Source organism: Ambystoma mexicanum, chromosome 12, assembly GCF_040938575.1.
Source record: "Ambystoma mexicanum isolate Mex_15411 chromosome 12, UKY_AmexF1_1, whole genome shotgun sequence".
Classification (NCBI taxonomy): Eukaryota; Metazoa; Chordata; class Amphibia; order Caudata; family Ambystomatidae; genus Ambystoma; species Ambystoma mexicanum.
Genome location: NC_090936.1, coordinates 19,174,303 through 19,187,113, shown reverse-complemented (window position 1 = coordinate 19,187,113; position 12,811 = coordinate 19,174,303). Strand labels below are relative to the sequence as shown.

At 44.0% G+C, this 12,811-nt stretch overlaps 1 protein-coding gene across 2 annotated transcripts in view; it reads right to left on the bottom strand.

Annotated features, from left to right (window-relative positions):
- The window catches only part of DCLRE1C (DNA cross-link repair 1C), a 106,362-nt gene that overhangs the window by 64,910 nt on the left and 28,641 nt on the right, over positions 1-12,811 (bottom strand). The window contains exons 2-4 of one of the 2 annotated variants that reach the window (XM_069627830.1): positions 11,890-11,941; positions 11,716-11,800; positions 8,065-8,124 (exon numbers count right to left, since the gene is read on the bottom strand). In XM_069627830.1, the coding sequence (XP_069483931.1) occupies positions 8,065-8,124; positions 11,716-11,800; positions 11,890-11,941 (197 nt within the window). The remainder of the gene's footprint in view (positions 1-8,064; positions 8,125-11,715; positions 11,801-11,889; positions 11,942-12,811) is intronic. The other variant, XM_069627831.1, reaches the window with a different exon arrangement.

The window sequence follows — 12,811 nt, the reverse complement described above, 5'->3', positions numbered from 1 at the left end:
AGCAGTTTAGCTTTACTCACATCCCTCATTACACACGTTCAACAATGTTCGTTCCAGAGCTCATCATACAATGTTGCAGCTTGCAACATTGACCTCAACACAGACCGGTCTTGCATCGTTCTCCCCAACTCACCGGCTGTGTTGATCTCTCTGGCGCTTCTTTGCTCCTGGAGACAAGGACGAAACCACAGCGGCTGCTGCTGCTCCTCCCCGCCTTGGCCAGCTACGCGGGAGGGCCCTCGGTATCTTCGAGACACAATGCAGGATTCTTTGGTCTGGTTTCCTGGTCTTGAGCTTTCTGCCTTGAAGGTTTCTTGAAAGCAACAGCGTCTTGATGAAATTGTCAAGAGTATTTTCCTTCTTACCAACTCTTCTGGGTCTGTCGTCTTTCTCCCCTCATTCAGGTGCCAAGCCGAAACTGCTGTTCCTTCGTGTGCTTTGCCTCATACAGAGTGTGCTCTTGTGCTACGCCTTTTATCTGTGTGGAGGAAGTTTAATGGAAGTCAGGTGTGAGTGATTATCAGTAATTGCCTGACTTCGCTTGACCATAGTAGCGGGAAATGGCAGGTACACTGCTCGGTGTGAGTCTGTTTTCTCCCAGAGCGGGCTGTAAGTGTGAAAGTGTTGGAGAAGGGAAAGGTTCCCATGTATCCTACCGGCCAGGATGGGGTAAAGGTGTTACAGGGGGAGGGATACAGCATCTCACCATCCGGTGTCCCACTCCCCGAAGACCCCTCACCCAGGGACCCCACAACCAGGGTTTGGATCCAAAGGCGATGTCCATGCCCTGGCCACCTGAGGGAGTGATCCGCAGGGACTAGCGGGTGAGACACCTTCCTCGTTTGTCACAGTACCCACTTGGGGACCACTCCAGCAGGGGCTGGAGCCTTGTCCAGAAAACGGCAGAGGTTCCTTGTTGCCGATAGGCCCTGCCTTCGGGCGTTGAGGCCTTGTCGCTGGTAACGACTTTGTCATCCACGGCGATCGGCATAGTTGACACTGTGGCTCACCGGGAATATATTCCACTCCCTATGGACACTGTCAAAGATCTATGAAATTAATGGATCTATGTGATCATTGCAAATTTTCTACTGCGCATCACATCTTTTGGGGGGTTTTACTCCAGACCCCTCCATATATATGCAGGGGGAGACCGCCGCAGTTCCCTCATACCCTCCACATTTATTATCAACTTTACCCATCCCTCACACATGCAGGCGGTGAAATGGGGCTGTGAAAATTCAGCATTTTGGGATGTGCAGTGATGGGATGATAGCTAAATCTATAATGAGGGGGGTGACCAGGTTCCTTTTGGTTTTTAACCCCTGGTTTTTAGGGAGGTGAGAGATTTCTCTAAGCAGTTCTACGGGGAAGGCGAGGATGCATTGGTATTGGCTGAGGACCCGCAGGTCGCCGGTAGCCTTGATACCTCCCTGTAGATGGACATTCTGCCGTCTCTCACCCCAGGAAAGTCTCAAGCTGTTTTTCAGCACTTCATGGCTAAAGTTGCAAATACTCCGTCCATCTTGCATGATATCTTGCATGATTCCCCCAAAAGGGAGGCACTCCTGCCCTTCACCCTTCAATGTGGCAGTGGAGGCTCCAGTGCTACGGGTGTGGGAAAAACCTGCCTCTGTTCCGGCAGTGGACAGGGAACTGGCAAAGAAGCATCATCCCACCCCATTGAATTCGATGTTTCTCTCCTCTCATGCCTCATCAGAGAGTTTGGTGGTTCAGGCCGCGATGGCTAGCCTGAAGACCTCGAGCTTCTGTGAGGAACCGGAGGGAGTCCTCACTTCCTTCTCCCTTATATCCTCTGCTCAGGGGGCGAGGAAAGGGCCATCACCTTTGGATCCCGATCCTGTGGGTGGATATGTGAGGATCACCTGGTTAGAGGAGACTTGAGGAGTGGAAGGGGGGATGTCCTTGGGTGAGATGCAGTATCCCCCATTTCCATTTCATGATGAACCTTCAGTCCCAGCAGCCTTCATGGGCTATAATTTGGAATATTATATTTTCAACTGTTGAGTGCAGCTTTATGGGAGTACTGATGAACGATGGTTCAGTTTGATTGGCAGACAATCAAGACAACAGATTTCCAGTTTCGTTTCAACAGGAAGCCATGTTCTTTCCAAGCAATCCCCAAAAAACGAGGATGAAACACATTTTTTGGCCTTATTTTTTAAAAAAATGTTGGTACATTTATATTAAAATATAAGTGTGGTGTGGTGTAAGGTTAATTAGCTAAGGTAGGGAGGTGAGGGAGGATGTGGGGCGCTCTCATCCCCGATTATTAAAAAACTAAAAGTGCACAAAATAGTTTAGTCATTTCTCCCTTCATTTTTTTAAATTCGGTCAATTCATGGACAACCCCGTTCAGAGCCCTGGGCATCTTTATTACTTTTGAGAATTTCTGGAACTACATAAGCATAAGATGTACCAGAATAGTGCACTTTGTTTTAATTGGCTGCCAAATAAGGGCCAGAATCTGCATTTGGGAGAGCAGCTGCAATAAGAAGCCATGCATCCCATTGGGGTCCTGCAGAGCCATGCCTAGTGTGCCTGGCCTCCTTCCTCATCGTCTCCTTTCCTTGTGGGACGTTAATATGATTTTTCAACCTTTGCTTTTTCTTCCCATTTCCATTGTGCATCTATTGTGTCACTCATTTACCTCCAAGCAGGAAACCCTTGATCTCATGTTCAAAGCTCGACATAGGTTTTTCATCCTTTGGGTCTTTGATTCTCGTGCCCAATATGCATTGCTGTAAATTAAATCCCAAATAATTCCTGATGTGCCGCTACTACCTTTGTCAACTTTTCTTTTAGAGAGCTTATATGTTTTGTTAACCAAGATAGTTTCCTCTCATCTCCCAAGACAGTAGTATTTAGGACATCTAACATCCCCTTCAAGGCTGCAAGCCTTGTACTTCCACTATCTTCACCTTCACGGGGACAGCCTACACAGCTCAATTATTGGGGGCTAGTTTTCTTTGATTTTCAATGGACATTATAATGGAAATTCTGTGAAAATATCGGAATGCCTCTACTCAAGCCTCTGTTCTGGAACTTTTTCTTCTCCACTGTGAGATCACATGTCAGCCATCTGCCCTTCATGATGCTACTTCACACCTGTGCCTTAAGTTCAAGGACTTCGATGCTGTAGGTCTACCCATCTTGAACTGAAGAGTTTACCTCTCAGCCATAGATAAGTTCTGCCTGCTAGAGGATCACTGCTCTGCTGTCACTTGGGTAATAACAGCTCCCAACGGTTGCACTCTCCCTACCAGCACAGACTTTCTCTCCCTTTTAATGGTTCTTCTCTCCCTGCTGTACGGCAAAACCCAAGTTGATCTTCCCACCTCACGGTCAGCTCTACTTCGAGGTCTTGCATAGCTGCCAACTTGATAGCTGCCTCTTGTGTGAGCAGGACAGTAAACAACTTCCAATCACCCGGCTCCTGTAACTGGTTGGGCAGGAAGGATACAACGTGTTTCTGAGCAGAGAACGAGCATCATGTCAATTGAGGGAGCTAAGCATTTTAAGAAACATTAGCATCCTTTGCCTGCTTTACTTTTCAATGAATCCAGAGAATAACCATCAGAAGTGAAAGGGCCCTTCTTTGTACGATTGTCTATTTTGATAACTCCTTTAGGCTGGAATGCACTTTACAGTGTCTCTCAAGTAACACAGCGATTCAATAGTTGCCCGGATACATCTTTATGGAACACACATCAGGCCTTTTGATCTGAAATGTACATTAGGCATAATTTAAAGTGTTGCTACACTTTAAAAAAATAGACCTTATTACAAGTAATTCAGAAATGTTAATTTAGCAAGTAAATGTGCTCCAAAGCCCTACAGGATCTATTTTCTACTGTGTGTATTGTTTGTTTGACTCAATGCATGGAGTTAATAATGAAACACCAGCTCCCTCCAGTTTGCTTGCAGGCACTATTTAGCTAGAGGGAGCAAGGTTTTCTTTACTGTCGCCAGAGCAGTGAATTCCAAAGACACACTGTGGTGTGACAACTTTCATAAGACTGGCACTCCCCAGTCTTATTAAAGTTATAACACCATCAGGAAACACGACCGGTTTAGCTGAATGCAAGTAGAAATTCAGCTATACAGGACATGGTTTCTGTGTCTGTACAGTTGAATTCTAAAGAAACGTTTAACTGAAAACACACACCCTTACTCAATCAAGAGGCGCATGCTGGCAAAGTCCTTTCAGAATGGCTAGCAAACACTGCTTCTGATACCATGGCCAATTATGGTAAACATGCATCAATTTCATCTTTGCCATCTCCTGGGGTGGCGCCACCTCTCCCACCCATCCTCTCAACCACGGCGTCCCCCAAGGTTCTCTCTTTGGACCCTTTCTCTTCTCAATCTACGCTTCCTTCTTAGCCACCATAATCTCCTCCTTTCGTGTCTCATCATTTCTACGCTGATGATACCCAGCTTTTCCTCTCCTTCTCTCCTGACATCCACCATAAACTTTCTTCTTGCCTCTCTGCTATTAAATCCTGAATGTCCTCTCACTTCCTTACTCTCAATGCTGACAAAACCGAAGTCCTATTCTTCCCTGCCAACACACTCCCTCCTCCCTCCCCTCACCCTTTCATTCTCTTTCCCCCTCCCAACTCTCCTTCTCTCCCCATGCTCGTAACCTTGGTCTTCACATTGACCCCCACCTCTCTCTATCGCGCCACATTTCTCTTACTGCCAGATCTTGCCGCTTTCACCTTTACAACATCCGTAAAATTCGACCCTTCCTAACCTTTCACGCGACTAGACTCTTAATCTCCTCCCTCATCTTCTCTAGGCTTTTCTACTGCTCTACTCTTTTCTTTGGACTCCCCTCCTCTCACCTCTCCCCACTCAAATCGGTCTACCACTCTGTCATCCGCTCCCTCTGCCTTCTCTCACCTCACGACTCCATCTCCTCTTCACTCACCTCTCTGGGTTGGCTCTCTTTTCACTCCCAGCTCAAATTCAAGTTCCTTTGTCTAGTCTTCAAATCCCTCTATGGTCTTGCCCCCCCTACCTATCCTCTCTCCTCACTTTCTATACTCCTCGTTCTCTCCGCTCTGCTGATCTCTTCCTACTCTCTCCTCCTCCACCCTGCGCCCCTTCCCGCTTCCGCTCTTTCCAACTGCTTGCTCCTTTCCACTGGAACCGCCTCCCCCTCTCCATCCGCTCTACTCCCTCCTTCCCTACCTCTCTAAAATCTTATCTCTTCCATTCACCGCCCTAAGACACTTTGCTTTGTCTCTTACTTCTGCTACTACTTCTACCCACACATCCTACTCCCTTTCCTACTTCTGTACCACCTCACCCTCTCCTTTCACTCTACTCCCTCCTACCCCACTTACTGCACTTCTCTAATTCTTATCTCTTCCATTCTTCTCCCTTACACCCTCTGCTTCGTCTCTTACTTCTGCTTTCACCACTACTCATACCGCCTACTCCCTCTCACAACATGGTCCCCCTCTACTCTCACCAATCCTCTTCTATAATGTAAATTCTATTTTGTACTATTTTCTAGTTTAATTCAATTGCTATGTAATGCTTGTTGTATCTTGCTTGTTCCTCTTGTAAAGCGTTTTGGATTAAAACGCTATATAAATTCAATAAAATACGAATGTGTTTGTATATTATTGCAAAGGTCATTTATGTTAACGCATCCGTTTGAGCAATTAAGCTTTACACTTATTGGAATGATAACAATGGCCCAAATGGAATTCTTGTTGCAGGACTGTGTCTTAACATATAAATGGTTCTTTCAATGTGTGATAAAAGGTGTGCACCCTGAAAAATCACAGGAAATTGAAGCCATCTGTCAATATAATTGCACCTCCAAATGGCAACTGCACAATTAATGACAAGTTTTTAGGAACTGGGTGGCACTGAGGGGAAGGAATCTGACAAAGTCCTAGAGAGGTAACATCAGGCAAGCATAAGGATTCCTTAGAGCCCTTGCCCTTGTGCCCAGTCCTACTCACGACGACGCAACGCTAGTCACACCATCCCCATGTTTACAATGCAGCTGTAGCTTTTGAAACAGACACTGTGGTGTTCAGGTCCCCATTAGCCGGGAAAGCTCATAACTGGCAGGGAATTCAGCTCAGCAGTGGCTACAAGGGCACACAATTCTATCAGAAATAAATAACCCTCTATATAGAATTCTTTTAGGATGTCTGCGCATTTGGGAATCGCTTTTGTGCACAGCATCCTTATCTAGAGTACCAGCTAAAGTGCTGCAAGGGGGGAGTGGCTCGCAGTGACCAATTTCACAGCTTTTCGATCCTGCTGTGTGGATCTTTAGGCTACCCAGTCCTTCTATATAGCTCAATGTTACAAACATTTTAATGTTAGGGTGAATATTGTAAAAACTTAAATGAGCATCAGGTCCAGCGTGAATTGTGTACTATTTTGTCATTCAAGCGCACAACCACCTTATCAGAGACATACTTCTCAAATATAACAATCTCGTCCTTCTTATGTTACCAATAAACTGTGTGATTTTATGCAAAAGCGGCTTGACCCTTCACAAGTTCTATTTGTCAACTTGCCCACAGGAGTATTTTGAAAGAGTGCATGCAATAGGAATGCATCAGGCTGTCTATATTGCAGTGATAACCTATCCGAAAAGAATTCATAGTTTATTCTAGGTTTTGATAACATGCTTAGCTCAGTAAGGCAAATGCAACCTTCTAATTAAGACTAAACCATAATCTAAGAGATATTTACAAATAAGCATTGTACAAGTGTAAAAAGGAGCAAGTTCACAATGTTAGTAAAATTAAATATTTTCATTTTTTTTTTTATTAGTGGCTTTAGCAAAACAACACAGCCACTCTCCCAAGATAACCTTTTTCCCCATCTGTTCACAGTCATGTAAAGCTGCCAGGGGCACAACTTTGCATATGTTTTGAGAATGTAGCAAACTTGAGGATTATTGGGATGATGTTATTAATAGAATGAAGATAGTGACTTATTGTAATATTCCCAGGTCGCCAATGCTTATTGTTTTGGGTCAATTACCACTGATTCCGAATGTGTTTTATGAAACAAAATGCTGGTTGTACAGAGCTTTAATCATGTACAAGAAAATTATCAAGTTCAGATAAGCCACAGCATAAGGAATGGACGCATGGCATGGTTTTATTGTCAGCGAAGGAAAAGTTGTCTTTCATATGGAAAAAATCTCTCAATGATTATAATGCAATATGGGGTTCATTTAATGATTTATATGCGTGTACGTTTTATTAATATTATGTATATCTTGTTCTAGTTTGGCTCACTGTTTACCTTATCACCCCCTCTTTCCTTTCCTCTTTGCTTTATTTTTCTCCTGATTGTTTAAACCTCCTGTTTTTGCTATGGATGCACCATCAACTACATAAAAAGAGACAGCGAAAAAGTAAGATATAGAGAAAGAACGAAAAAGAGGAAAAGAAAGAAAACGAAAAGGGAGGAAGTAAAGGGAGAGAAAGATAGATAGTGTTAGATCTGCCTGTAATACGCTGGCGTACACTGCAGATCAATCCCCAACTTTTTTGTGGTCTATCTGGGAAAATAAATCAAACCAATACAAAAAAACACCAGCCACCCCTTCCTCCTGTTTTTCTTTACTAGTCTAACGCCAATAAATACCTGAACAGGCAAATCAATAGCTCGCTCTTCTCGATACTCCAACTCTTTCAATACAAAATATATTTTAAAAACATCTTTCTTAAATAAAATACATATTGGTTTTTATTACAAATTGATATAACATTTTTAAAAACACAACACATACTACATCACATTTCAAAGTGCAATAAGTGCAACTGTGGAAAATGGGGGTAGACAAAGTGCCAATTGGTGTGTGCAAAAAAAGCAAAATACAGTACAATGTTCAAAGACTTTTCAAACATTGATCTCAGGGAGTGCTGTAATAAATAACAAGCGGACTGCGGGACGACAGAAGTATCGAGAAGAGCAAGATATTGCTTTGCTCAGTGAGGGATGTAATACGCTGACTACAGCTAGTAGGATACTTAGTACATTTATGCTTACCTCTCCAGTGGCTTCATCAATCAAAGATATTTGAGTTGGGGTGTCCACTTCAATAGAAACCTATAGATTATGTACAATACATGAAAAACAAGAAATTTACTACGTTGTGGTCTTTTCCTGAAAATGTATTTTTAGATTTAATTTTAAAAGTGTTACTGCCTTGCATGTTTCATTTGATAGAATACGATAACATATGGTAAATACCCCAAAACGAATGTTGAATGACTCCAGTGCCATGTTTAAGCTTCCGTAAAATGCTTTAAGATCATGTATAGTTCTGGTTTGCAAGCACCAGAAGTGTGAAAAGAATTAGGTGATAATCCCCTCTGCAGCGGGCCGTAGTGGGTGGGCACAACCTGCAGCCCAGGTTACATGAAATGACCCACCAAGGAGGGGATTGCCGGCATTAGCACCCTGGGATTACCTCTAGGCTGCGTAAGGGTGCAGACGTAAGGCTCGGACACAGAGGTGGCATAGTTTTGGTTATTGTTTGTTTATTGATTTGATTAACTTTTAATGACCAGTAAAAGGGTTGGAAAAACAACCTCTCTATCCCTAAAGCTAAGAGGGGTTTCCCTGCCTCAAATAAAAATAAGGTAAATGTCAGTATGTCAAATAAATAGTCACCGTCATGTCCAGAAACCCTGCTTCTGACCATAAACACTATTAATCTAAATCTATTGTGCACAGGTGCTAAATGCACAACTTCTTGTCAACAGAAATTTCCCAATGTTTCGGGTTGTCAATATATGAAACAACTGTTCCTTTTCCACAACGCAATATTTCTATGACTAGGGATTGGCTCCTTTCCCTTGGATGCCTTAATAGTTCCACTTTAAAAGTTAAGAGCTTGTCCTCCTTCTTATGTGGTTTCCTGGACTTTGCCAAATATGGTAGAAGAAAACACAGTTTTCACTTGGCCAGCGTCCTTTTCTCGGTTACCCTGGACTGTACAAGTTTCTCAAAGATGCACAGAAAAAAGTTCCCAACTTTCCCGTGAGCACCTCTTTCTCTTTTCACGAAGGACTTCTGTTTGGTTCACTCTCCTGCCAAACACACCCCAGGAAATTATAACCGATAGTCTTTCTTCCTGCTTATCTACTTGAATGAGGTTCACCTTATTCTTAGACTTTATTGGGTGAGCGTCCCAGACTCGGACTGATGTATTTTACCTGATTGGTGTACTCTCATGCTAAGCAAGCCTTTCTTTCGGTTCCATGTGTTAATATTCCTGCAAAAATATTGCGATACAAATATATCGTCATATTTTTGCAGCAATATTGACCCATGGATCCTGTGGGGGACACCCCCGCAACCCTTGCATTATTTTAAAAAGTGCGGGGGACACCCCTGCTCCCACAAAATATCCTCCCCAAAAATAATCGCCTATGGCGAGACAAACGGCCATGTGTATGGCGATATTTCTGGTGGGGATATTTTGTAGGGATACGTTTGTTTCTTGTCTGTTCCTTTTGCTCTCAGGGTCCCAGACCCGCTTATTCTCTGGTTCTCATGTGGGTGTGGGAACATACCCGCAACACTGTTTCTTGCTCGCTTGGTTTACTCTTCTGCCAAACATACAAAAATGTCTTTCTCCTTCTGTTACTCTGAAGGTCCCAGCCCCTCTTTTCGCTTTCTCTGTAGCTGCTCCCTGATTCCTCCCGGACCTCTCACACCTCTCGATCTATCCGCATTCCCCTTTTCTGTGGTTCGCGTCTTCCGAGCGGCGGTGCTTTGCTGCAATGCTCTGGTAACATTCGGGTGTTCTCTCGGGTCGGCGGCAGCACCGCCGGTTACCACTACTTTATCGTGCTGCAGTTTTTGTCTCCAGCAGCATTCAAGTCTCTCCCCTTGTCGGCGGTTGCCCTACCATTTACTTCTTCCTTCTCAGGCTGTGGTTTTGGTATCCAGCAGGTCTCCTGACCTTGGGCAGTGGTCAGCGTAGTGCTTTCGTCCTGGACTACCCTTGTGCTTCCACCTGCCTCCGTGCTCAGAGTCTCATGGCGGGTCACTGTGTTCACAGGGATGGCGTCTCCCTGGTTTCCTCGTCGGAGGATGGCTCTCTCCATGTTGGTTACTCTCTACTATTTTGTATTGCCTTTGACCAATCAAGTGCTGTGAGAGACTAGACCAGTCACTCCGGTTCGCTGGGGTGATCCTCATACTCATGGTCTTCTTCATACAGTACTTGTACTGAAACTGTATGGGAAGCACATTTATTTCTCCGTTGCCTTAGTCAGGTCTAACATATTAGGTTTGCTGACTTTACAGAGAAAGATATTGGCACTCGTTGGAAAGAGGGAAGGAAGATTTCATTTTGGCAAAGATGGATGGTGTACTAAAGCAGAGGTATACCGCATTCTCACGGAATGGTTGTCCCTAATCTCATAAAGGACTTCCTCTCCCATGGGATCCTCCTCCTATGCACCACCCCCAGGGGAACTATTGTACTCGGAACACACTGCCCTAGCCCCATGGGAAAGGTCTTCCCCCTATGGGAGGAGGGACAGCATCCACAGATTAATTACAGCTGCTATTGGCTTTTTTTGCTAAAGATACAATTTGCATGTACGAAAAAACAGACAAGATGGCTGCCAAGGAAATATTAAAGGGAGCGTGCAGATTGCATATTCATAGTTGGCCATGGAGCACTGAGAAAAACTCTCCCATGGGAACGTTATTGATTTTGGAACCCTGTAGGCAGATCTTCTCCAAGTCCCTCGAGGGGGACCTTTTAGAAAATACTCAGGTTTACTGTGCACACAACCTGGACTTGGATCCACCAAGTCCGCTGTAATTCTGGAAGGAATATCTTGTTTTGTAATCTTCTTTAACTCTTCCAGCTATACATTCGCATTTTGCAAACAGAAGGGGGTAGACGAAGAAGGAGCAGCCAGAAAACAGGCTGAGCCATAGTAAGAGGGGGCAGGGGGAAGGATAACTCTGGGGCAACACGCTTGTCTTGGAAGCAAGACAACGCAGCACAACACAGGTTCAAATCCTGATCCCGCGCTTAGAAAGCACTCAGTGGTATTAAGCTTGTTATTAATGAACAATAAAATATAAATGGCTGAAGGAGGGATCTTAGAGAATACTGAAATGTGGAGTATTCATTGCAGGCTCTTCTGGCCAGGAGTGGTAGGACTCATTCACATGTTACGTGTGTTGTGTATCCTTATAATGGAATTACAACTCAAACCCTTCAAGTGCTTTAACTGCACTTGCATCCAGATAATGTAAAGTTGAATACAGCTGACTTAACCCACCAACCCAAAGCTATAATATTCTACCCAGGCTAGACAAAATAGGGGCAAACTCCACCTCCCCCAGTTCTGTTCACCTAGAGGGGCCTTTTGTAAGAAATTAAGGGAAAACATCTTCTAGTAAATCGTTTTTTCCAATTTATCATACTGGATCATCCATGCAAAGGTGAGACAGAAAGAGGTCTACAAACAATAGGATTCACAGATACAGGCAATTTAGCTTGGTACAGTGCACCCTTCACTTTACTTGGTGGGAGGGAGGTACTGCCTAGAGGTGGGAGGGAGGTACTGTCCAGAGAGAAACCTTTGCACTCTGCTAAAGCCAATTGTCTTAAATACATTTGATATAGTGTAACAGTAACATGCTATCTGAAAAAAGAAAACTTACAATACGATTCTCCCAAAAGCTGTACTTTGGACTTGTAAGAAGCAGCTCTTTGGTAACAGGCGAACAGTAAAGATGTATTTTCAGGCTAGAGGAAAAGAAAGAGAAAAGTGAAGCAAGAAGTAAAACAAGTACTAAGGGCTAGTGCCAAGATACACAAAGCGCAGATAACTTTACCTGCAGTCCAAGCGGCGCTTCAGGGAAGGGGCCCTCAGTCCTCGCATATGATCTTAAAAAAGGCAAAAGAACTGACCTTACTTTAAAAGTATGCATGAGAATAACAAACTATTACTAGTAAACAAAACTGTATTTTAGGACTGCCGGAGAAGGAATTGAGGGAAACAAGTAACCTTTTTCAGACTTTGCTTTGATCTCTACTTTATAGAGATGTACCACACAGCCATTGCCTCACAATTCATAAGGGAGGGGGCACAGGTTTAGTGAACAATACCCTGCTCTGCTGCTTCACAACCAGAGGCGTTGCTAGGGGTGGGGGAGCTGAGGAGCTAAAGCCCTGGGTCTTTTGGTTGTAGCCCCGGATAGAAACCCAGGAGCTACAAACAAAAGGCTAGCTAGCCCCGAGTCCCGACAGTCTCAACATTAGCGTAGCCCTGGACCTATTCCAGACCTAGCAACACCCCTGTTCACAACTGCTCAAAGACAGTGCATTGGGCAACACAAACGGTTATCATAATTTTCCTTGGTAGATCTAGAACATAGGGCGCAATTTCAATCTTACTTATCTCTTTGCTTGACCTCTTCATATGTGGTTTTCCTTGGCCAAAAATGCTTGAGGGCTATTGGCTACTTCTCCACTTGAGTAGAGAAATTATGCAATACAGAAGAAAGTCACTGCATGGTGGTTTTGCAAAGATACCCATCCATGAAAATGTATGGCCCAGAGTACACGTTTCAAAGGTTCAAGGTGACCCCAGGTGGAAACTGCCATCAAAGTGATTCTAGAATCATTTGTTTTGCCAATACCATGCAACATTGAAGTTGCATTTTCAATGTTGCTCTAGTTTAATTGTTACCCAACTGTATTCTGCTCCTTATTCTAGATGATGTGCCCACCATATGAACTCTCTGCTCCAACACC